Raw genomic sequence first — 20,724 nt, forward strand, 5'->3', positions numbered from 1 at the left:
AACAAGGCCCGCCCTTCTCACCACGCTGCTGCTGCTGCAGCAGGAAACTCCTTCCTGCAGCAACACTGCAAGACACTGGACCAACACAACGGCACCAAAATTAACAGCGCATCACCATAAGGTCCGTAACCATGAATAGATTTTGAGCTCGTTGCGGCTGTTTATCGATCTGTTCAGGTCTTAAACATAAGTGAAGTAGTGAAGCAGTGAAGACGACTGGCGCTGCCGTTGCCAAAATGTCTCTCAGGCAGAGTGTTGCAGAAAGCACTGCTGCTGTATTGCAATCAGCTGGCGGACAGCAAGCAGACAGGAAGAGACGCACACGTCCGACGCCCTTGTTTATCCAAACTTTTTGGTCGTCTAACGAGCCCCCAAAGTAGGAAGCAGGAAAAACGACGTCTTTTTGTTGCGCTGATGTAAATCCATTAGCCCAGGGCATAAAAAGTTGTAGGGAGGGAGGGCAGGAGAAGCATTTGGTCATCATTGTTCTCAGGAATGTCCCGGAGAACATACAGAGGGAGCGATTGCATAAGTGTCTCCTTTATATTTAAAACTGTTGCACATTTTTGGAGCTGCTGGCATGGTTTGGCATTATCCACAAGTGTCAAAGTAAAGGTATGCCAACAGTGATTTAAGCATGGTGGCAAAAACAAGCCGCACACGCCAAGAAAACTAAATCGATGGTATATTAGGTCAAACCCATATTCTAATGTAATCAAATGAAAGAGACGCCTGGAGGGAATTAGAGCTTAGACAAATCAGACGATTCATCACATCCGAAGAGATAAAAATCCTTCAGTCAGACAGGTCATCCACTGGAAGCATCCAATCTGGTAATTACTTCAACTTGACGGCATCCAGACCTGCTTTGATATCGACAATAACTCCTGGGAACAACAGAGGTCTTTGGCAACCGTCGCTGGTGTGGGCTGACAGCGTGACTCCCCAAAGCATCACGAGACAGTGGGAGCTTTTATCTGGGACCAGTCCTGAGGTCGTCGTTCCCTTTTCTACCCCCCGCAGCTACATTCCTCTGATAAAAGCAACAGAGTCCACAGCGCTTCAGTCTCAGAACTACAGCTCTAAAAAAGGCAAACCTAAACAACAACATTACAGCCTTTTAATTGTCCTTCCAGAATGAAGCAAACCTCATTTGAAGGGCACGTCGCCCTCTGAGGAGGGAGGAAACCAGCAGAGACCAACGGGAAAAAAAAGGAATGGAAAAACATCTCCGATGAGCAAGTTTGCAAGCGATTTGTCTCTGCAACAAAAGATGTTGACAGTTTCCGTCTGCAGCTAATGCCAAATGATTAGCGAGTGTCAAGTCGAGTGTTTTGAAACCTTGAAAGCCTTCAGATCTTCTTCCAGTCGTTCAAGCTGCACTGTGTGCTGAGGGTTGCAATATCATACACACTGTCTGATCTGTGTTCTTTCATCCCCGGGGTTCCCAGCTGAGCAGCTGAGCAATGTTAATAAAAGGCAAGCACACTTTTAAGCCATCTGTTTTCAGCCTCGTTCAAAAAACAAAACAGAAGAAACAAGTTATATCTTCCACGTGTCTTTGGTGACCTTTGCGACGTTGCTGCTGAGGGCTGCAGTTCTTGCACACATGCTCTGTAAGAAGAGCAAGTGAAAGCAGGAGAGGACGGCCAGTGTTTTTCGACCACTGTGCTGCGGCACTCTAGTGGACCGTGAGATAATGTCAGGTGTGCCATGAAAAATTATTCAACTTCACTTAATCGCTCTAAAAATGAATAGCATTCCATTGTGGAGTGACTGAGCTTGAAAAGGAATGTGAGCCAGTTTTCCTCCCTGAATGAAGAGACTATATTGTCATTATTAGGCTGGAAATTGTGATTTTATAATATCTTTGGTTGGTGGAGAGCTATGGGATTTTTTTCAATATAAAAAAATGTGTTGTGGCTCAAAAAAGGTTGAAACCCTGCCGGCTGGACTGACATCTTGACTTTGGTGAAGTGAAAAGCAAATTATTGAATTCGGGCAAAAAGAGAGAGACCTTGAAGAAAAAAAAAAACCTACAGTGCAGCTATTGATGTGTTAAGACTGCTAAATGCTGACGGGGGGCGGGGGGGGGGATTAATGACCCCGACTGGATGATAAGACCATCCCCGAGCCTGGAGTAGGAACTCTGCCCTTGACCTAAATCCTGCTGTCAGCCGCGGCTACTGTCACTTGGCTTTCTGCTGCGAATCTGATAAACACACACACACACACACACACACACACACACACACACACACACACACACACACACTGAGTGTAAAGTCCGACACAAGAGTGGCAAGACAAGCTGGTACGGGGGAAGCAGAAGCGCTGCCAGGCTGGACGGCCGGCCGGCCGGCTGGCTCGCAGATGAAGAGCGGTGATTGATTTCCAGCAGCCGCACCATTCGCTGGCCCTGCTCACCCCAGCAAGGCTTTTAACCCGTGCAGGCACTTTAAGAGAGAGAAAGAGAGAGAGGGGCAAGATCTCACAGCCCTCCTACTGCCCTACATTTTATACCGTCAACACGGCTGCAGCCGCAGGAGGATGATTACTGCTCAGCACTGTAACTGTACGACCGCCGCGCCAGTGAAAGCAAACGGCTGCGGCTGCTGCGCTCCACAACCGCCCGTATATTCTCGTGTTATTAGCGCCTGAATTACTCTTCATATTAACATGCAGCATGAAGCTCACGGGCTGTAATTGATCAAAATAAGGTACAAGAGTAGCGGGATGAATAATTCACAAACATTTCAAGTTGGAAGTGGCCCACTTAAAGGCACGCTGCAAGTAAAACACTAGAATTGGGAGTTTCTATAGCAGAGAATAGAATAGAATAAGACTTTATTGCCGCAACACACCACAATCTTTACTGCATATAAAACAATCACAGCCTTGCAAATGATCCAATAAATTATTAAACAGCAATGAAAAGGTGTCTATTGCAGCAGCGGAACAGCAGCATGTGTGTGGTGCATGTAGAGCGTGTTCAGAGTGCATACATTAGAACTCATTAAATAGAGCGCAAAAGTAAAAAAAAAAAAAATACTTTCAAGTTCCCTTTCATGTTATAAATATTGAGTCAGCAGCTGTTTTGAAGGACTCCTTCAAACGGTATTCACCGCCAAAATAATAGGATCATGGCTTTTATAATGTGCAGTTGGAGGCTTAAATCCTTTCTTTATTATTCATCACTTTTCTTTATTTCTCATTTCTACAGTTTGTCCTGGCAAAGCATTAAAAAGACCTGCTGCTTCCCAGTCCGGGGGAAAGAGAGCAGTAAAAGGCTTCACGCTTCATTAGATAAAACATTGAGGCTGTTTGGGTTATTTTCCGATACTTCAAAGACTCTCCTGCACTTACACACACACACACTCAGAAACACACCTTGAGGAGCCTCGGCGTGGGCAGCGCGCGCGACTCCCTCCGACTGAGCGCCCGCTCAGCCTGGGACGGGCCGACGGGCTCGGCGGCTCCCTTGCAGATGTAGCCGCTGCAGTTGCGCTCCAGGACGGTTCTGAGTCCGTCGATGACGACGGCGCTGGTGGTGCAGCCCATCCCTCCGGCTTCCCCACGCACATCAGTCAGAGAGAGAGGCTGCCCAGGCTGACCCAGTTAACCCGGCCGTGCACCCCACCCCCCAGCACCCCTGATACCCCCTGGCCCATGTTCGGCCCGACCACGAGACGCGGAGAGAAAATGAAAAAAAATGGAGAAAACACTCGCGCAGCACCAACAGAGAGAGAATATGGGTAAACGCACTGCGAGCAGAGAGGAGTCAGAGTGTAATTCTGCTACACAGTCCCAGTACCACAGCGGAGATACAGAGTGAGTGAGAGAGAGAGTGAGAGAGAGAGAGAGAGAGGGAGGGAGGGAGGGAGCGAGCGAGTGAGTGAGAGAGTAAAGAGCAAAGGGATGAGGGGTGGAGGGTGAAGGATGCTGCAGCTTTCACCAGCAGCGACCACATCTGCATCCCAAAAATTCCTTCCCCATCCCTGCTCCTCTCCACCATTTGCATAATGGGCCATTTGAATGTGTGCAAAAAAAAACGCAACGCACAATGAACTAATCCCTTTAATTTCTACTCCAGAGAATGAAGCAGCCTCTGGAGGAGGAGGAGGCGGCGGTGGCAGATGAGTGACGGTGGAATAAATGGGTTAACGCTGGAGAACGCAGTCTCCAGTATCCAGAGGGAGAATCTAATTCCATGGTCAGGCAAACAGCAATATGGCTGAATGCTTATTTAGTTCAAGGGGTGGAACAAGCGGATGATTACGCCGACAGAGATGGCGTGGAACGTAGTGTAACGTGCGGCAGGCCAGGAGGGCGAGAGAAGACACATCAGGATGACGCGCAGGCGTCACTGGGATCTGACTTTGGATTCCATCAGCACACAAAGTGAATATGAGCAAGAAAACGATATATAATATATAATTATATTATATATACATACATATACTACGTGTATAGATGTGTAGACGTGTATATTTATGTGTATACATGCATACACATGCACACACACGCACATTTATACATATACATACGTAAATATGTGTGTATGTATGTATACTTCTAAATATATACATGTCTATGTAGTATAAGTATGTACGTAGGTACAAATGTATATATACATTTACACATATACATACATATATACACATGTACATATACATATACATACATATAAATAACTATATATACAGCAACCTTGCATTACCTCAGAAATATCAGTGCTAACTGTGCCACGTCAGGGTGTCTTGCAGGGCCGGGACGTCGGAGTCGTAAGATGTTTTTCCGGCAAAGAAAGATTAGCCGCCGCTTGATCGCAGGCCGGCCGTCTTGCCAAGAACACAGATCCAGCGGGAGCAGGGGGACGACCAAAATGTGATCACACGAGGGGCTTTTAAAACTGCCAGGCAGTGACTCACCACCCCCCCTCGCTGCTTGGCCTTTGATTAAAATGTTTGTGTGATCATCAGGAAGAGGGGATGATAAAAGCCGGAAGGACGGGAAAATGTTGTTGGGGTGAAAAAAACATACACTCACACACACACAGTCTAGGATTTTTGTGGGTCACAGTCAAAATGTGATTTGGCAAATTTGTGAAAAAAACAAAAATGGAAACGCATGCTAATAGAACTTTATGATGTGGCCTTGAGCCCTCAAACTGCAGGAGCCATAGAGCAAACAGGCCGAGCTGCTGCTGCTGCTGCAGCAGAGATTAGCCTGAACGCTGCAGCGGCGACACTTTCATCACGCCAGCGCTGTGCGGTGTTTTCACATGAAAAGAAAAGAACCAAAAAAAAAATGTCGCCCAATTCTGCATTCCTCGACGGACGAGATGTTTCAGCTTCCTCTCCCCCAAACTGCCATTGTGAAGAGATTAGTTCAACACCGTGGCACAGTGCGGCTGGCTGGGGCTGCGTGTTTGTTTCCTGGATTAACAGGCATAAACAATCTGTGCGGCTCACACTGAAAAACGACTGAGACTCGGCTTTCGCTCAACTTTTCCAAACGTTTACTTTCATCGGATGGATGTGTGAAATATTAGACGTTTCATCCGGGATGCCAGGTTATCTCATCACTGAACTCCCGACTGCTTCTTTAGCAAAAATCAGGCAATCAGGCCAAGATGAACACAAGCTAACCCTGCCATGCTGGAAAAAGCAACGGTTGGGCTCAGTTTCACGTCATGACATTTTGCGTTTTGATGTGGTGGTTTTCACGTTTTTACACAAAGCTATGGCATTGTTTTGCGCAAGTTTTGCATTTTTTTCAAGATAATTCTAACCATAAACCCCAAACCCTTCTGTGCTGGAGCTGCAAGATCTCGCTCCGCCCTCTTCTTTCGTGGAAACTGCAAAACAAAATCCAAACTGGCAACAGCGTGATTAAAAAACATGTTGACCATGTGAGAAACATTTGGATGATTTTTTTCTTTTGCTGTTGTTGTTGCTGCTGCTGCTGCTGCTGTTGTGTCGGCGTGTTAAAACACGACCGACACTACTGCAAGCGCACGCACATCTGGAGTGAGCCATGAGCCGCCTTACATCATCATAGTGGAGCGCCGAGCCATTTGCACACGCTGCTGCCTGCTCCTGCTCCTGCTGCCTGCCTGCTGCTGCTGCCTGCTGCCGTGTTAATATTTCAGTGGCGCTTGACACACTGAACTACATTCGAGGCTCCGATGGCGCGAGGTGAAGGCGAGGCTGCCGCAGTCGTGCAAGTGGAGGACGGAGGAAGGATGACGACGCTCACGTGCGTTGCTGGAAATACTTCTTCATTTGGATTCCAGTGTTTTTTAACCCTTAGATCTGCTCCCCGATGTGTCAATTATCTCGGCTTTGAGGCTTTAAAGTGTTTTTTCCCCCCAAAATTCCGTGATGCAATCTCATTCAAAACTTGCAAAAACAATTACAAAGAAATGAATCAACGACTCCTCTTTTCTGGATGAAAAGATTTCCCCGCACGCTGAGCGCAAATTACAATGCATTACATCATCCGCGTCGGGTTTAATCTAAATGACAAGGGCCAACTGTGTCTTTCTGCAGCAGGCTGCCTCCTCTTCCTGTGACCACAGGTCGTCAGCAGACACCGAGAGACCACTCAAACACTGAGGGGGGCCTGAGACAAAATAGGCGACTGCCAGCCAGATAATGTTTGTCCGCGCAGCGTCACAGCTGGCGGCCGTAAATCTTTTACCCCTGAGGACACGCATTCCTCGGTAGCGTGTCGGGACACGCCAGCGACGGTGGAACCGCCGCACTCTGACGGCAGAGCTGGGAATGTCCCCAGATGTGGGGAAGGTGATAAATCATTCAGACAGAGGGATTCCAAGTCATCGGGTGGTAGTAGTAGTAGTAGTAGTAGTAGTAGCTGCAGCAGTAGCAACAGTAGTAGTAGCAGCAGCAGCAGCAGCAGCAGTAGCAGCAGCAGCAGCAGCAGTAGCAGCAGCAGCAGTAGTAGTAGTATCAGTAGATCTTCCTGCTTTGTCCACTTCTGCAGCCACAGAGATAACGGGAAGATAAACTAAGCCTCAATTATCAGTGATTCACACATCGCGCCCGATTACAGATCTTTATTTTAGCCCTCTGTTTACAGCCTGCCTAACCTAGGTAAGCAATGCCCCTTGTGATGTCACAAAGGGTCACATGTCTGAATTGCGTTCCAGCACACACTTTCTGAATCACGCGGCAAAGGAGGAAAGCAGACATTAAAGCAGAACTCCGACTGTTTCAGGCATGCAAATCCATGAGGTACGGAGTGTGCACTGCGCTCACTCCAGTGTGAACGTGCTCCGTTCGGATCAAATCTGCAGCAGCTGCGGAGCAGATGAGGGGAGCCGCCTGCTCTGACAGCAGCAAGGCTTCGATCTTTTCTGTGACCAGCAGGTGATTATTATGATGTTTGTCCTTAAATCCAACAAGTTGATGTGCTGAAGGTGGAAAACAAAAAACACTTACAAACACCTACATACCACCAACAAACAGACACCAGGGCTCATTTGTGGCTGCGTTTTAGCTCTTTAACAACTACAGCCACATCTTGCTGCATATGGACGCTATCAACAACCTGCTGTGAGCCCCAAATGGCAACGCTCACTGTTCCACCGTCAAGCTGTTAGCAGCGAGTGGTAGTGTTGGGGAGGCCGCTGACCCGGCAACATCAAAGGGAGGAACATGTGGACGGAGGAGGACCACACTGAGATCTGCTGTCAGAGACACCGAGAGGTCTGGAGGAGTTCTGGCGTCTCATCTGAGCAACATCCCAGGGAGCGTTGGTCGAGACTGAACCCGGCCGCTCGGCCGTCTTTCCGTGGCTCACAGTGTGTTTTGTGTTTCCCACTGCGTTGGCCCCCCCCGGTGACATCACCACCGTGCCCAGCAGCAGCACAACGTGGGGCAGATAAAGGCAGACTCGGTTCCCAGCTGGACGCCCGCCTCTCTGGGGAGTCCAGGGAGGAAGTGGCTGTTTCCTGCTGATGTGTGCGCGCCGACCCTGTCATAACAAAAGCCGCCTCTCGCTGCCCGCTGCCCCCTTCAAACTCCCATCGCCGCTCCGGAGCAGCGGGGAGGACCGCGGTGGTTATTGACCGCTTCTGCCATCCAACGACGGGAATCACTTCCCGTGACGATACATCAGGAATGCAAGCGAGCAAATAGAATGAAAAAATAAAGAAGAGAGAGAGTTTCTGCTACATGTACACTACCAGTCAAAAGTTTGAACACAACTAATTTAAAGTCTTTTCTTTCATTCTCAGTTGACATTGCAGCTCCTCGCCGAGGGCACCAAAACTATGAAAACAGCCACCTTTCATAAAAAAAACATATTTTTAGGAGTTATTTAACATGGTTTTCTTTGCTGCATAATTACATATATCTTGCTCATATGTTTGATGTCTCCAGTATATATCTGCAGTGTAGAGTTGTAAAGTTTGACAGCCTTTTCCCAGAGCTTCACCTTTCAGACCATGGAACTGCATCCCAGCTGACAAACACCTGAACAGCAAGCAGGAAAATAAAACACAGCTGAAATTGGCGACCCGATTCTAAAGGCACCAAATCCAAAACTGCTACAGAGGTTGTTTTTTTTTTTTTTTTTTTAAACACGGCGGAAGAAACCCGAGTCTCTCTTTGACCCTGAAGTCGACACCAGGTCATCCTGTACCCCTTTTAAAAAGAAATGCAAACACAACAGAGGCCACATCCTCTTCCTTTCACTTGGTATTTTTGGGGATGGTTTATTTATCCCAAGAGAAGAATATGAGCAACTTTCCTGAGGGTTACCACTTCCTTTCCTTTCCTTTGTAAAAAGGGTGTGTGTGTGTGTGTGTGTGTGTGTGTGTGTGTGTGTGTGTGTGTGTGTGTGTGTGTGTGTGTGGGTCAGGGGGCCACCAGCCGCAGACATGACTCAGTGTGACAACCACACACACTCACACAGCCACTGCTTCTGCGCTGAGGGTTGTGTTGTCCACTGGGTCGAGCAGCTCATTAATAGCCGAGTGACCCTGCACAACCTCCAGTGCAGTAGCAGTGGGGGGGCTCAGACACTGTGCGGACCCCCCTGGGAAGCATGCGTCACCCTCGTAAAACAGTTCCAGTGAATTCAGTCGCAGCGCCGCCGTTTGGCAGAGAATAAATTGGATTTCTTTTTAAACGGCAAAACAATGGAGATAAACCACAGAATTACAGAGAGGAAACATTTCCACAGCAGGTAGAAAAGTGTCTGGCGCTCTTCAATCAACACTCACACCCACACAGAGGAGAAACACGAGTGTGCATATACTTTTACTACCACCTACAGGAGGAAAAGGGTAATACAGAAAAGTCGTTCACTGCTTTTTCAAGTTAAATATTGAGGTGTGACATAAAAAACGCAAGACTGTGCTGACTGATGCAGCTGGAGGTGTTTGAAGGAATGCCTGCTTGTTTGCCCTCACTATCACTGTGTGATGCATCACTCAGAAGACACTTTCCTCGCTTGGCTCACATCAAAGATGAAACAAAGTGCCGCTGTGTCATTACCCCTGGCAGCTGAGCGAGGAAAGCTTTATTCCCATCAGTGGGGAAACATCACAGACAAGAAGTGGACCCTTGGTCAAAACAGACTCACATGGGGCCTGCAAACACTATGTTAGGATGGCCCGGTAGAGCCGCTGCCTCCTGTAAAGGGACAAAACGCAGATGCGGTGACACGATGACGAACGACGCGATGAGTCAACGGCATCTCCGGCACAAAGCGGGAAAACCAAAACAGAAGTATCGTGTTTAGCGTCGGGGCGGAGGTGGAAAACCCCTCCGAGACGACGAGCTGCCAGCACTTATTGAGACCCGGAGGTTCGGCTCAAGCAGCCCTCGGTGACCCTGGAGCAAGGGGCCAACGCCCCTGATTGGAGGGACGTTTTGTTCGTTCCGTGGCGGGGGGAGGGGGGGGGGGGGGGAGGGTGCAGGGGATGAGAGCCGTCATCAAGGTCAGGCTCCGACAAGCAGCGGGGACGAGGAGGTGCGAGGGCTCCTGGGGCAAGCCTGCACGGGCGCAGCGCATGACGGAGCAGTGACGGACTGTTAGTCAGCTAGCCGTAACTGGAGCGGACGCAACCACTTCCTGTCAGTTCCTGTAAGTCAGCCTGGGCGCTAATGCGCCGCCTGCTACGTCGGCATTCCTGATAACGTGGCTGAAACGGTTTCAGGTGAATTATGACAATCAGATCATGGATGGAGCAGTTCATGTTGCCTTCAAGTCGGCATAATGTAATGGGCTGTACTGCACTGCAATCTATCTATCTATCTATCTATCTATCATCTACCAATGCATCTATCTGTCTATCAATCTCTATCTATCTCTCTATCAATCCTTGATAAAGGAGATGCAGCGTTTTTAAAAAAAAGAAAAAAAAAATGTTAATCCAGGTTTTCTGTGTTTTAATCTCAAATCTAATCAGTGACATCTTCAAAACGGCTTCAGGAAACAGCGCACGTGCAGGGATTAATGTCACCACCCCAAAGCAGAGGTCTGATAGATCCAGCAGATTTGAAACAGCTTTAAACCTGTGCAGTTGCCACAGGAATGCAACACGACATGAACACATTAAGAGACGGCGGGGGAAGAGCAGGAAGGTGCCGTCACACTGTTTGGGGGGCAGGGCAGGGCAGGGTGGGGGGGGGGGGGGTCTTTAATCTTAATCTGAAACAGCAGGAGACAGGATTTGATGTGAAAGTGGAGAAACAGTGACGTGACGACGATCAGCTCAGCGATCAAACGGCTGATTTAACGGCAGAGGAGACGAGAGGAAAGAAAATCTTCATGAAAATCAAACAATGACGACGTCTTTTGGGTATATGAAACATGAAGAAACATGAAGCCTGAAGATGCTGCAAAGGTGCGCGCGTGTGGGTGTGTGCGTGGGTAGGAGTCTCTTGAGGATCAGCTAATCTCAGCTGGCTCTTTGTTTTGTAATCTGTGGAAATCCTCTTGGGCCTCCCGAGTTCGGTGAGTGCCGCTGACAATCGAGAGAAACAAAGGACGGAGGAGGAGATGAACACACGTCCGTGCACCTGCACCATTAGAGTGGGAGGGGCAGCAAGGCTGCAACACACACACACACACACACACACACACACACACACACACACACACACACACACACACACACACACACGACACACACCTCCCTCGGGAGATTCCAAATGAGAAGCTGTTAACCATAATGGAGTCAGCAAATTCCCCCCCAAAAAAGGGGAGGATTCAATTTAATTAACATTTTTTTAATTTTTAATGGTGCATGCGCTGTCCTCCTTCAGGAGGTATTGCAATATGAATAACCATTTCATGGGCAATTTTAAGGAGAATGTACGTACAGCACACATTCAATGGGGCTGTAAAAAAAATAATCAGGTCTTCTAATCAAAATATTCCATCTACAAACACACGTTTAATTCTGAGACCTTGTGCAAAAGTGTGTTTTCCACCCCAGCTGTGCAAAACAGTTCCAAGGTAATCAGCCTTCTGATTAACTCCACAGTGCAGCCGCGTCCGATTGTGTTCACTCGCCTTCAGGAAGGCCTGTCTTCCTGTTGTAGCTCCACTTTGCTCACCAAAACTACGGTGCACTGAAACACTCCCTCCCTCCCTCCCTCCCTCCCCTCCTCCTCCTCCTCCTCCTCCTCCTCCTCCTACGAGGCTGCCGCCGCCTTTCCTGGCAGGGGAAGCGTGTGTTATGGGATACGTCGCTCCCTGAGAGCAGCACGATGGGACAGACAGCATTAAACTGACTTTTTTCCCTCTGATGTCACAGAGATCCCATTATTAGGAGCAGACTGTGTCACTGTCTGCTGGTATTTTGTGAGATTAGGCCTCTCTCGCAGATTGGGTTCACACTACAATGAGCAATGTGGCCGCTAAGACGGATTCACATGGATTTGACATTTTTTTGCAGTCGTTAGTGAGTCATTGAACAAAAGTGTGAGTCAAGAAAGAGAAAAATTGGGTCACTGCCACAGATTTAAATGTCCCATGCTGCACCCATTTTCTGCACTGGAGCAACCTCCCAGTCTAAAGAACCCTACGGGGATCCCAGTGCAGCGTATTTAGCCCTGTGTTTGCTGCCTCCTGCTAAAACAGATGATTTGTTGTGTTTTGTGCATTGAGCAGATGAGGATGCGAGCCAGGCGGCTGTGAGGTGGACGGACCAACGGGCTGGAAGTGTCGCTGCAGAGCCTGGAAGAGACATCAGTGAGACTCCAACACCCCTTTGTGACATCACAAAGGGCTGAATTCCAGAAGCAGAGAGCATCAGAGGTGGAGTTTTCTCATCTCAGTGGAGCTCACTGACCAGATGCCCAAAGCAGTGGACAGACACACTCACTACACGTTGAAGAGGAGGGTAAAAGCAAATGAATATAACAGACAGGTGTTTTCTGTCCTTCAGGACATCAAGCAGTCACCTGTCCAGCCTGTGGTTCCACCGTCTCCTGGGTGCCTCAGCATCACCAGACAGGCCTTGATGAAGAGCAGGCCTCCAGCCGCAGCAGCCACTGTGCCGCTTCTTTATAAACACCGCACGGCTCACTTTATTTATCCGTCCGGGCCGGGCAGACGGCCACGGCACAAACACACCGAGCGCCCGGCGCAGCTTCCCAGCACCGAGTCCCTTCATAACAAACAAGACAGCGGAAGCAATAAGCAAAACTCCAACTCCAAGAAACACCAAACACTGATTGGCCGAGGTCAAACTCCAGGCTTCCATTTATGTCTTCGACTTATTGTCAAGTCCTTCCTTCCTCCGTCAGCCACTTTCACAGCAAACAGAGATTTCTGTTGTTGTGTAAATGCACCCTCGAGTGCGAAAATCTGAATGAATATGTTACTCCAAACAGAACTCGTTTGTTTATCGTGGGCGGAAAAGCACAATGGGCTCGTTTCAACATTCTCAGAGTGTGAGAGCGAGAAAAAAATCACTGCTGCACATGATTTATTTTCTGCGCCTGTGAATGGACTGAATAAATTCTGAGCTGTGTGTGCTCGGCCTTTGACGAAATCAAGAAAATCTGCTTACACGGCAGGTTTTAGTTGCCAACTGACCCACTTTGGATTTATTCTTAAATTAGCCCACGTGTTTTCCACAAACATCAAGTTTAGTTACAGGTTAGAAATGAGATGCGAGTGGGCGGCAGCTTCACCTCTGGAGAGATCCACGCTCTCAAAAATGTAAAAACTTGGTTATAAATCAGGGAAAATGATTCTTAAGCAACACCAAAACAATGAGGAGAGGCGAAGAAAAAGGTCAAACAGTCAAAGTGCAACATTAAAAGGTCGAAGAACCTTTAACGTTTCAGCATGGGACACATGCAACTGGCAATCCCACCACAGCCACCTGCTCTCTTACCAAGCTCTGACCCGAAGAAAAGCTCGATGACGACCAAACAAAGTGCTCTAGTGTGTGTTTTTTGCTCCAAATGATGATATAAACACCCTCGCCTGCACAAGGGAGCAACAAATGCCTCCTCCAACTCCTACGCTGGACTGACTGTCAAGAGAATCCTGAAGCACCAAAATCCTAAAAGGTGCCTCTTGCACAGGTTTTGGCCCCGCCTCTCCACCCCACCCCCTGCCCCCCCTCCTCCACTGTTGGGGCCGACGGTGCGTCGGCGTGAGGAATGCCAGCTATGCGGCAGCTCCGGTGAAAAGTCATTAGAGTTCCATCCCCTCTGGCTGCGGCAGGTCGTGTCCACACACAGTGCGCAGCGCAAAAAGCAGCAGGGGAGAGCGCTGAGAGCCCGGCCGCTGTTTAATTAAGCAAACAGCATGCACTGTGGGAAAAAAGGTGTGCGTGTGTGTGTGTGTATTGGGGGTATCCACGGTGAGGGACTGGCTTCACATTTAGAGGCCCCTGACTTTTCTTTATTTACAGTCATAATGATGCATTTACCCACCTGCTCTGAAAACATTTAATAAGTACCTACAAGCTTCACCGGGAATCCCAGAAGGGTCATTTAAAAAAAAAAAAAAAAAAAGGTTAGTGGGAACTTTCACTTTCAGCAGTCAGACAGACAGCGGCGCAACAACAGGAATTTTAAGTCTTTCCCCCGAGGCGTCTCAGCAGCCCTCCGTCCTCAGCAGGAAGCAAAGCAGTTTCCCAACAACGCAGCAGATTCTTGCCTCACTGCAGCCTCTGGACTCCAGATCACCACTCACTTCTACTTCTTCTACTTAGAAAGTGCTACATGTTCAGCTTCATTCACAGGAAAATGAGCTTTGGTGCCGGCTAATGGCGGGTTAAGCCAGTGATGGCGGTGTGACCTGCGTGGCCACTGTGAATGGAAGGTCAATGACCACAACCGGGCAAAGCTGAGATGGAGCATGGGGGGAGGGGGGGGGTTAAAGCTGATTAACCAACTGAGTGGGTCAAACAGAACCTCAGGAGTTGAGTCAGAACCAACCAAGAGGAGTGAGTGGCCTCGGAAAACCAACAGGTGCTTTTACAGCGAGCCAAATATTGTGCAGGAGGTTTCCAATTAGAAAGAGGAGAAAGATACTCAAACATACAATTAAACTATTAGAAACAACACAAAATGTCTCTGTAAGGTCAGTGTGAGGATTTGGAGGATCGGTGCAGAGGATGGAGAAACCATGCAGAGCTGTAAGGTCAGATCACACGAAGGCCAATCTGATCTACTGATAAATAAAATAGTTTTTTTGAGGAGAATTCAGTCAAAACCAGCAGCACGGTCGCTCAGAGACTCTGAGGCCTCAGGGCACAGTGATCTACTCACCATCCAATTTATATTCATGATTTCGTTTTCTACAACAGCTCCTCCTGGCAGGGGGTGCTGCAGCCTGGACCAGCCGTCCTCGGGCGAGGGGCGGGTTTACACCCCGGACAAGCTGGCAGTTTATAGCAGGGCCACACAGAAAGACAAACACCCGTTCACACTGACACAGACACCGACGGCCACGCTGGGAGTTCCAGACAATCTCACGCGCATGTTTTTGGAGGAAGCAGGAGCACCCGCAGAGAACCCACACACACACGGGGAGCACATGCAAACACCCGTGACCTTCTCGCTGTGAGGCGACCGTGCTCACCGCTGCTACTTTCATGATTTATTTTTCCCCAAATTATTTTATTTCCTAGGGAATCATCGCACAACAAAACCGCTGTTTGAAAAGAAGCTCTGGGACCATTTCAATGGGGGGAGGGGGTGTTTCCAGATGTTTCCTTGCATAAGCTCGCAGATCTCAATCATCAAAGACTTTCAGAGGATTCTGTGGCGTTCTTGCAGTGGACCAGGAGAAACACCAAGGAGGCTGGTGTTCCTCCAGCATGCTGCTAGCGTGGCTAAAAATAAGGGTCAGGGTTATCCTGCTTAAGCAGGTTCCATCCAAGTTCCAGGCGGCTAATCACGTAACAAAAGAGGAGGAAACCAAAGAAGAGGAGTGACAATACTGTGCCATGGGGAAAGAAATAAGAGTAAACGGCAACTTTTAGGTTTTAGATGATGACAAGGTGGAAAAGTGCTAGCACACAAAACTGTTCTCTCTCTACTTTCTCTGGCAAAACAGTCTTCCTAAACTCTTCAACCCGGCCATCAGTGGCGGAGAACAACTTGAGAAAAAACGCGACTTTCTCAGACACATCAAAGAGGCCCAGAGTGTAAACACACAGGGACTTAAAAGAAAGCGTGCTACTCATTAGCCGTCTCTTTCGAGACATCCGCTCTCGCCTGTGTTGTTCGCCGGCCATGTGATGCGGGGCCTCTTAAGGCCTAATCCAATGAGCTTAATCCACGGGTCGGCGCACACGCACAGGAAAATCATTTTGTCTTGTTTTGGCTTTGAGCAGTTTCTCCTGGTGGCTAGAAACCGACCGGTGTGCCATTTCACCACCAATGCATCGGCTGTGGTTGGCCGAGCACAGTGGGTCCACCTCCTCGGGATATATGGGACTCTTTTTGTGGGCCGCAACACGCAATGACCAGTTTGTCGCAGTTTCATTCATTCAGGTGGTTTGGTGGAGACCAGCTAGTGGGGCGAACCTGGACTGTCCCCCTCGCAGAGCTCCGAGGTGGGGACAAAAACTTGGAAGTTGTTTTGAGTTAAAAGAAAACTGCTTCCAGACTTCAGACTTTCCTGAATAAATCTTTTTGCAAGGGAGATTATAAATGAAACCTGCATAATAACGCAACCCGTGTCTTTTTCTTTCTCTTTAGCAAGTTATGTCATGCATGGTTGGCCATGTTTAAGTGGGATTGTTTTTTCATTAATCACATTATTACTCCAGATGGTCCTGAATGCAGCAGCATGCCTTCTCTCAGGAACCTCCAAGCACTCCCACATTACACCTGTCCTCCACCTGGTGCACCGTTTGGCTGTTGGAAGGTGCTATATAAATAAAATTTGATTAATTTGCCCTTGTACAGTTGCCAGACTGCTGCATTAACTTGATAATAAAACTCCACTTCCTTCTTGTGTTTCGCTCCATAACAGCCCCATAAAAATGCTGTTTAGCAGGTCCGGCGTATCTGGTACACAATCTCGGCTGCTACTGTTGTTTGGCCCATACTCAGTATGTAAAAGGCCTCTGAAAGTAAGGAAGTAAGGAATTGTGAGGCAGTTTCAGAGTGGTCAGCAGGAGGCATGAGGATCGTTAGTTTGGCCCAAGGCTCGGTGCTGATGGACGGCATTCAATTCAACAACACAAACGCAGTTGTTCCGAGGTCTTATGCAACTAGCAGCATATCAAATGCATGTGTTTATTTCCTTTTTTCCATTCATCCATCATTGGTCCCTAATCAGATCACAGGGGATGCTGCGAGGAAGTGCTATCCGTTTTGGAAGGAAGGCTGACTGGATTAGCAAAGTCATAATCAGCTCATTATAACTGCTCACAATCATGAAGGAGGAGGAGGAAGAGGAAGAAGAACACATTGTGATCAGCACATCCACCGGCCGGTGCGTCCTGCCGAGAGACCCAAAAATAGCGAGCGCAGAAGAGAGCAAGTGGAAAAAAAACATCAATGAAGCGGGTGGGACGCCTGATTACTGGACTTTGCGTCATAGACTTTGAGTCTTCACTCGCGTCTCCATTACAGGAAGGTTTTCTTTACAGCGCCGGGCTTGCGAGACCACCCGGCTGCTCGACGCTCCCACAAAAAAGCCAAAGGAAAGACCAAAACAAACTGTCAGGGCAGCAGAGGTAGCGTTCCAGCCTTCAAAATAAACCCCCCCCCCACTCCCCAAAGAAATGTTTGAAAACTACGTAGAAAATACCCTCGTCGCCGCCCCTGCGCTTCAACAATCCTGGATTCCTGTTGGATTATGGGAATGTTTACGTTCCGCAGGCACGACTCTAAAACAGATCCCAGGGTGCCACACAATTACTAGGGAGGGACACACACACACACACACACACACACACACACACACACACACACACACACACACACACACACACACAGGCCGGTGGTCTCTGCAGCAGAATGGCCCTCTCGTGACGTCAACCCTCAGCTCTATCTGGCCCAGCGCTCGGACAGAGCAGCCGCTCCCGCCTCAAACATCTGCTCCGACCAAACACAGCCTGCAGGAAACCTGCACAGTGTCGCAGGGCGACAGCAGGCCCCCGCCGCTGTCCAAATAAGAGCTGGTCGTCACCACGTGGGAGAGGAAGCGGCGGGCACTTCCTGGTGAGGACGGCGGTGCTGGAAAGATTTTTGCCGGTGGCAGCACCATGGTTTTCTATTTGGAAACAACACCGTGAAAGAAAGAAGAGAAAAAAATAATAAATGTTACGTAACAGCCACCGATGTGAGGGCCGGAGTGGAACTGCTGGAGCTGAAACACGGAGGGTGAATGGATTAAATGGTGCACTGGTTTTGGACCAGTCGGTGAGGAGCAGCGTCAGGACTGGGATGGTGCCGGTGATTCGACGTTCGGCTCGAAGTTGATGTTGAAAAGCACGTTAGGAGGGTTTTTAACGAGTCCTTTTAATGAGTTTTTGCTGGTTTCATTTTTATGACACCATAATCATAAAAAATAACTTGAATTGAAAAACCTCTTCATAAAAAACAGAAAAACAAACATTCAAGGTCCCGCAATGTGAAAAATAAGAATCTTTTAATTCCGTTGCTTGCTCAAGAACACCAGCAGCTGAGAAATCATCCCTTTGTGATGTCATAAAGGACAATCATTATCATTTCATTTCATTCATCCTTTTGCAAAGAATGGACTTCTCTTAACAAATCCAACAACATGTCACTGATTTTTCTGCCTGTACCCTGCAACCAAGTTCATAAAGAATTTGAAGGAAAGAACTTTTCAAAGTTGAAGCCCAAAAATGATTTGACGCAGAGGCTTCAGTTTGACACCTGCAGGGTAAATGTGACTACAATCCAGCGTGATAAGAACCTTTTAAAAAGGCAGAACAACTAAGGCCCATCTCCAGTCGATGTTCCATCTGACCACTGCTCCAATAAGCCGTCTCTGCTTTCAGTGATGTGCGCTAATTGAAGCGGGGTGAATTCCGGTTTTTGCTAAAAGCTCTCTCTTATCAGTGCCATCAAGGCTTGAGATGGCACATTCTAACAAAACCCTTGCACTCAAAACTGGCAAGTCTGGTTTAAATTACTGTCACAGCTGCCAAAAGTCAAGCCCAGACTCATGCAGACGCAGCTTTTTTTCACGGTGAGCTTAATGGCTATGTTTTTTATGTCACACTATTCCTGAAAGCTTTCTTTTCGCATAATATCAGGCCAAGCATCACACTAACTCATACGGTTGTTCCATTCCTGTTTCTCTTGGTGGGCATTACACCTTTAAAGCGTTTTGGCGTATGGCAGCGGAACACGATACCCAGACTGTAAAGACAAAGTGGAAAAAGCATAAACTGCTCACGTCTGGATGCCGACAAGGGAAACGTTTGCCCCATTTATTGGCAACATACCTGTCGGGGCAACAGCAACATTAGTAGCAGCCTCGACTGCAGAGGTTTCAGGTCTGCAAACACTTTTAGAACTTTTCAGTACGGAATCATTTTCAGCCAACCGGACCAGGCAGGCGGTTGGCATTTCATTTTGTCAAACACAATCTACTGCAAACTGGTGGCTGCAGCTTTTCATTGGAACTGAGCAGTGTCCCTACATTGGAGGAAAAGCAGAAGACCAGCAGTAAAAAGTTTTCCTCTAGTCCAGACTGGCTTTCAGTTACCAGGAGGAAGTGAAGAAGATTTGCACACTTTGACTGAGACAAACAGCAGCTTTCGTCCAATCACATTATTTTGTGCGGCTTCCCACAAACGTTGCCTACGGGCTCTTTTCCAAATGGATGCAAAGTGTTGGCTCACATTATATCACTCCAACACACACACAAACATACACTCACAATATGGCTGAGTGCTCGGCACAGTTCATCTTGGGGGCATCGCTGAGCAGCAGACACAAGACGCTCAGTGGTTTAAATAGGATCAAAACTCAACAGTTTGGAAGTTTGGTGGAGTTCAGTGGAGGAAGCAGAGTTTGTGTTTTGATTCCTGAACATCCACAGCACCAGCAGAGACAGTGAGAGTCTCCTAATGGGCGCACTGGTTACCAGAGTGCCGTTATGTATTATTGACCTGCGCTGAGAGCAGCTCCCCTCCACCTCCACCTCCACCTCCACCTCCCTCCCCCACCGTGTGTTTGGACTCTCTAACACAGCAACGACGGCGGCTTACCGGCCCCCTTTCAGCAGCCCGATACCGTCAGGCCTTATACGGACCTACAACTGGGAAACTACACACCAAGGTCAAGCAGCTTAGGCCCTGCCACACTCACGGAGCGCTAATCTGCTGGCTGCCTCCATCCTGCAGCATATGTGACAACACACACACACACATACATACACTACCAGTCAAAAGTTTGGACACACCCTATGAATTGAATATCTTTTCTTTCATTCTCATGACTGTTGACGTTGCAGTTTCTCACTGAAGACATCAAAACTACGTATGAACACACAATGGAATTATGAATGAAACAATAAAAGTACAAAATTATTTAAATTCTTGAAAATAGCCCCAAAAAAACCCCACACACACGCCGGCCTGGTGACGCAGTTTCAAAGTGGGTGGGATGGATGTTTTTGTAAAATTTCATCAGTGAATCTTGGCGGCTCTTCACTGCGTTAATCTGTAAATCTTCTCAAATCTGGTGTCGCAACATGAAAAGGGCTCCGATCGAAGGAACGTGTTCTGTCAGGGTGGGGGAAAGCCTTCGTCACACTTGGCTTCCGTGCCAGCGGCTTGAAACAATAAACAGGGGCCCACATACACCCCCCACCCCACCCCCCTCCTCCCACTGCTGATGAAGTGCGGGGGGGAAAACTCAAAAACTCCCACACCTGGACGGAGAGGCGAAGCGGGCGTGGCCGAGGACTGCAGAGGACAAGAGCGGTGATGCAATGACCTGCAGATTGCACAGATCAGTCGCTGTTGTAGCAATGTTACTTTCTCTAATTTGATGCCGATCACGTGCGCTTCATATCCTGGTTGAAAGTAAGCCTTTCTATGATATTCATGATTTCCCAGTCAAACTACATGGGATAAGCTCATATTAATGTGGCTGAGTGGTCCGATTGGCTTCACTGCAACCCTTCTGCACCCTCACAGAGGTGAACAACAAGACCAACCTAAGAGTGGTTTTGAAAAGGAGCAGGGAGCCGATAACCTTTGTCTGTGCAGGCTACAGTCTT

General features: G+C 48.2%; 1 protein-coding gene across 2 annotated transcripts in view; it reads right to left on the reverse strand.

Annotated features, from left to right (window-relative positions):
• LOC142897387 (dedicator of cytokinesis protein 9) overlaps window positions 1–20,724 on the reverse strand; it is a 63,759-nt gene that overhangs the window by 38,862 nt on the left and 4,173 nt on the right. Inside the window, exon 1 of one of the 2 annotated variants that reach the window (XM_076039678.1) lies at window positions 3,391–3,591. The exons of the other annotated variant lie outside the window; for it this stretch is intronic. Coding sequence (XP_075895793.1) covers window positions 3,391–3,561 — 171 coding nt within the window. The 5' untranslated portion in view covers window positions 3,562–3,591. Of the gene's footprint in view, window positions 1–3,390; window positions 3,592–20,724 lie in introns of those variants that run through there. 2 annotated transcript variants of the gene reach the window in all.

This window comes from Nelusetta ayraudi, unplaced genomic scaffold (assembly GCF_046127955.1).
Source record: "Nelusetta ayraudi isolate G7.1 ecotype Tasmania unplaced genomic scaffold, CSIRO-AGI_Nayr_v1 ptg000060l, whole genome shotgun sequence".
In the NCBI taxonomy this organism is placed as follows: Eukaryota; Metazoa; Chordata; class Actinopteri; order Tetraodontiformes; family Monacanthidae; genus Nelusetta; species Nelusetta ayraudi.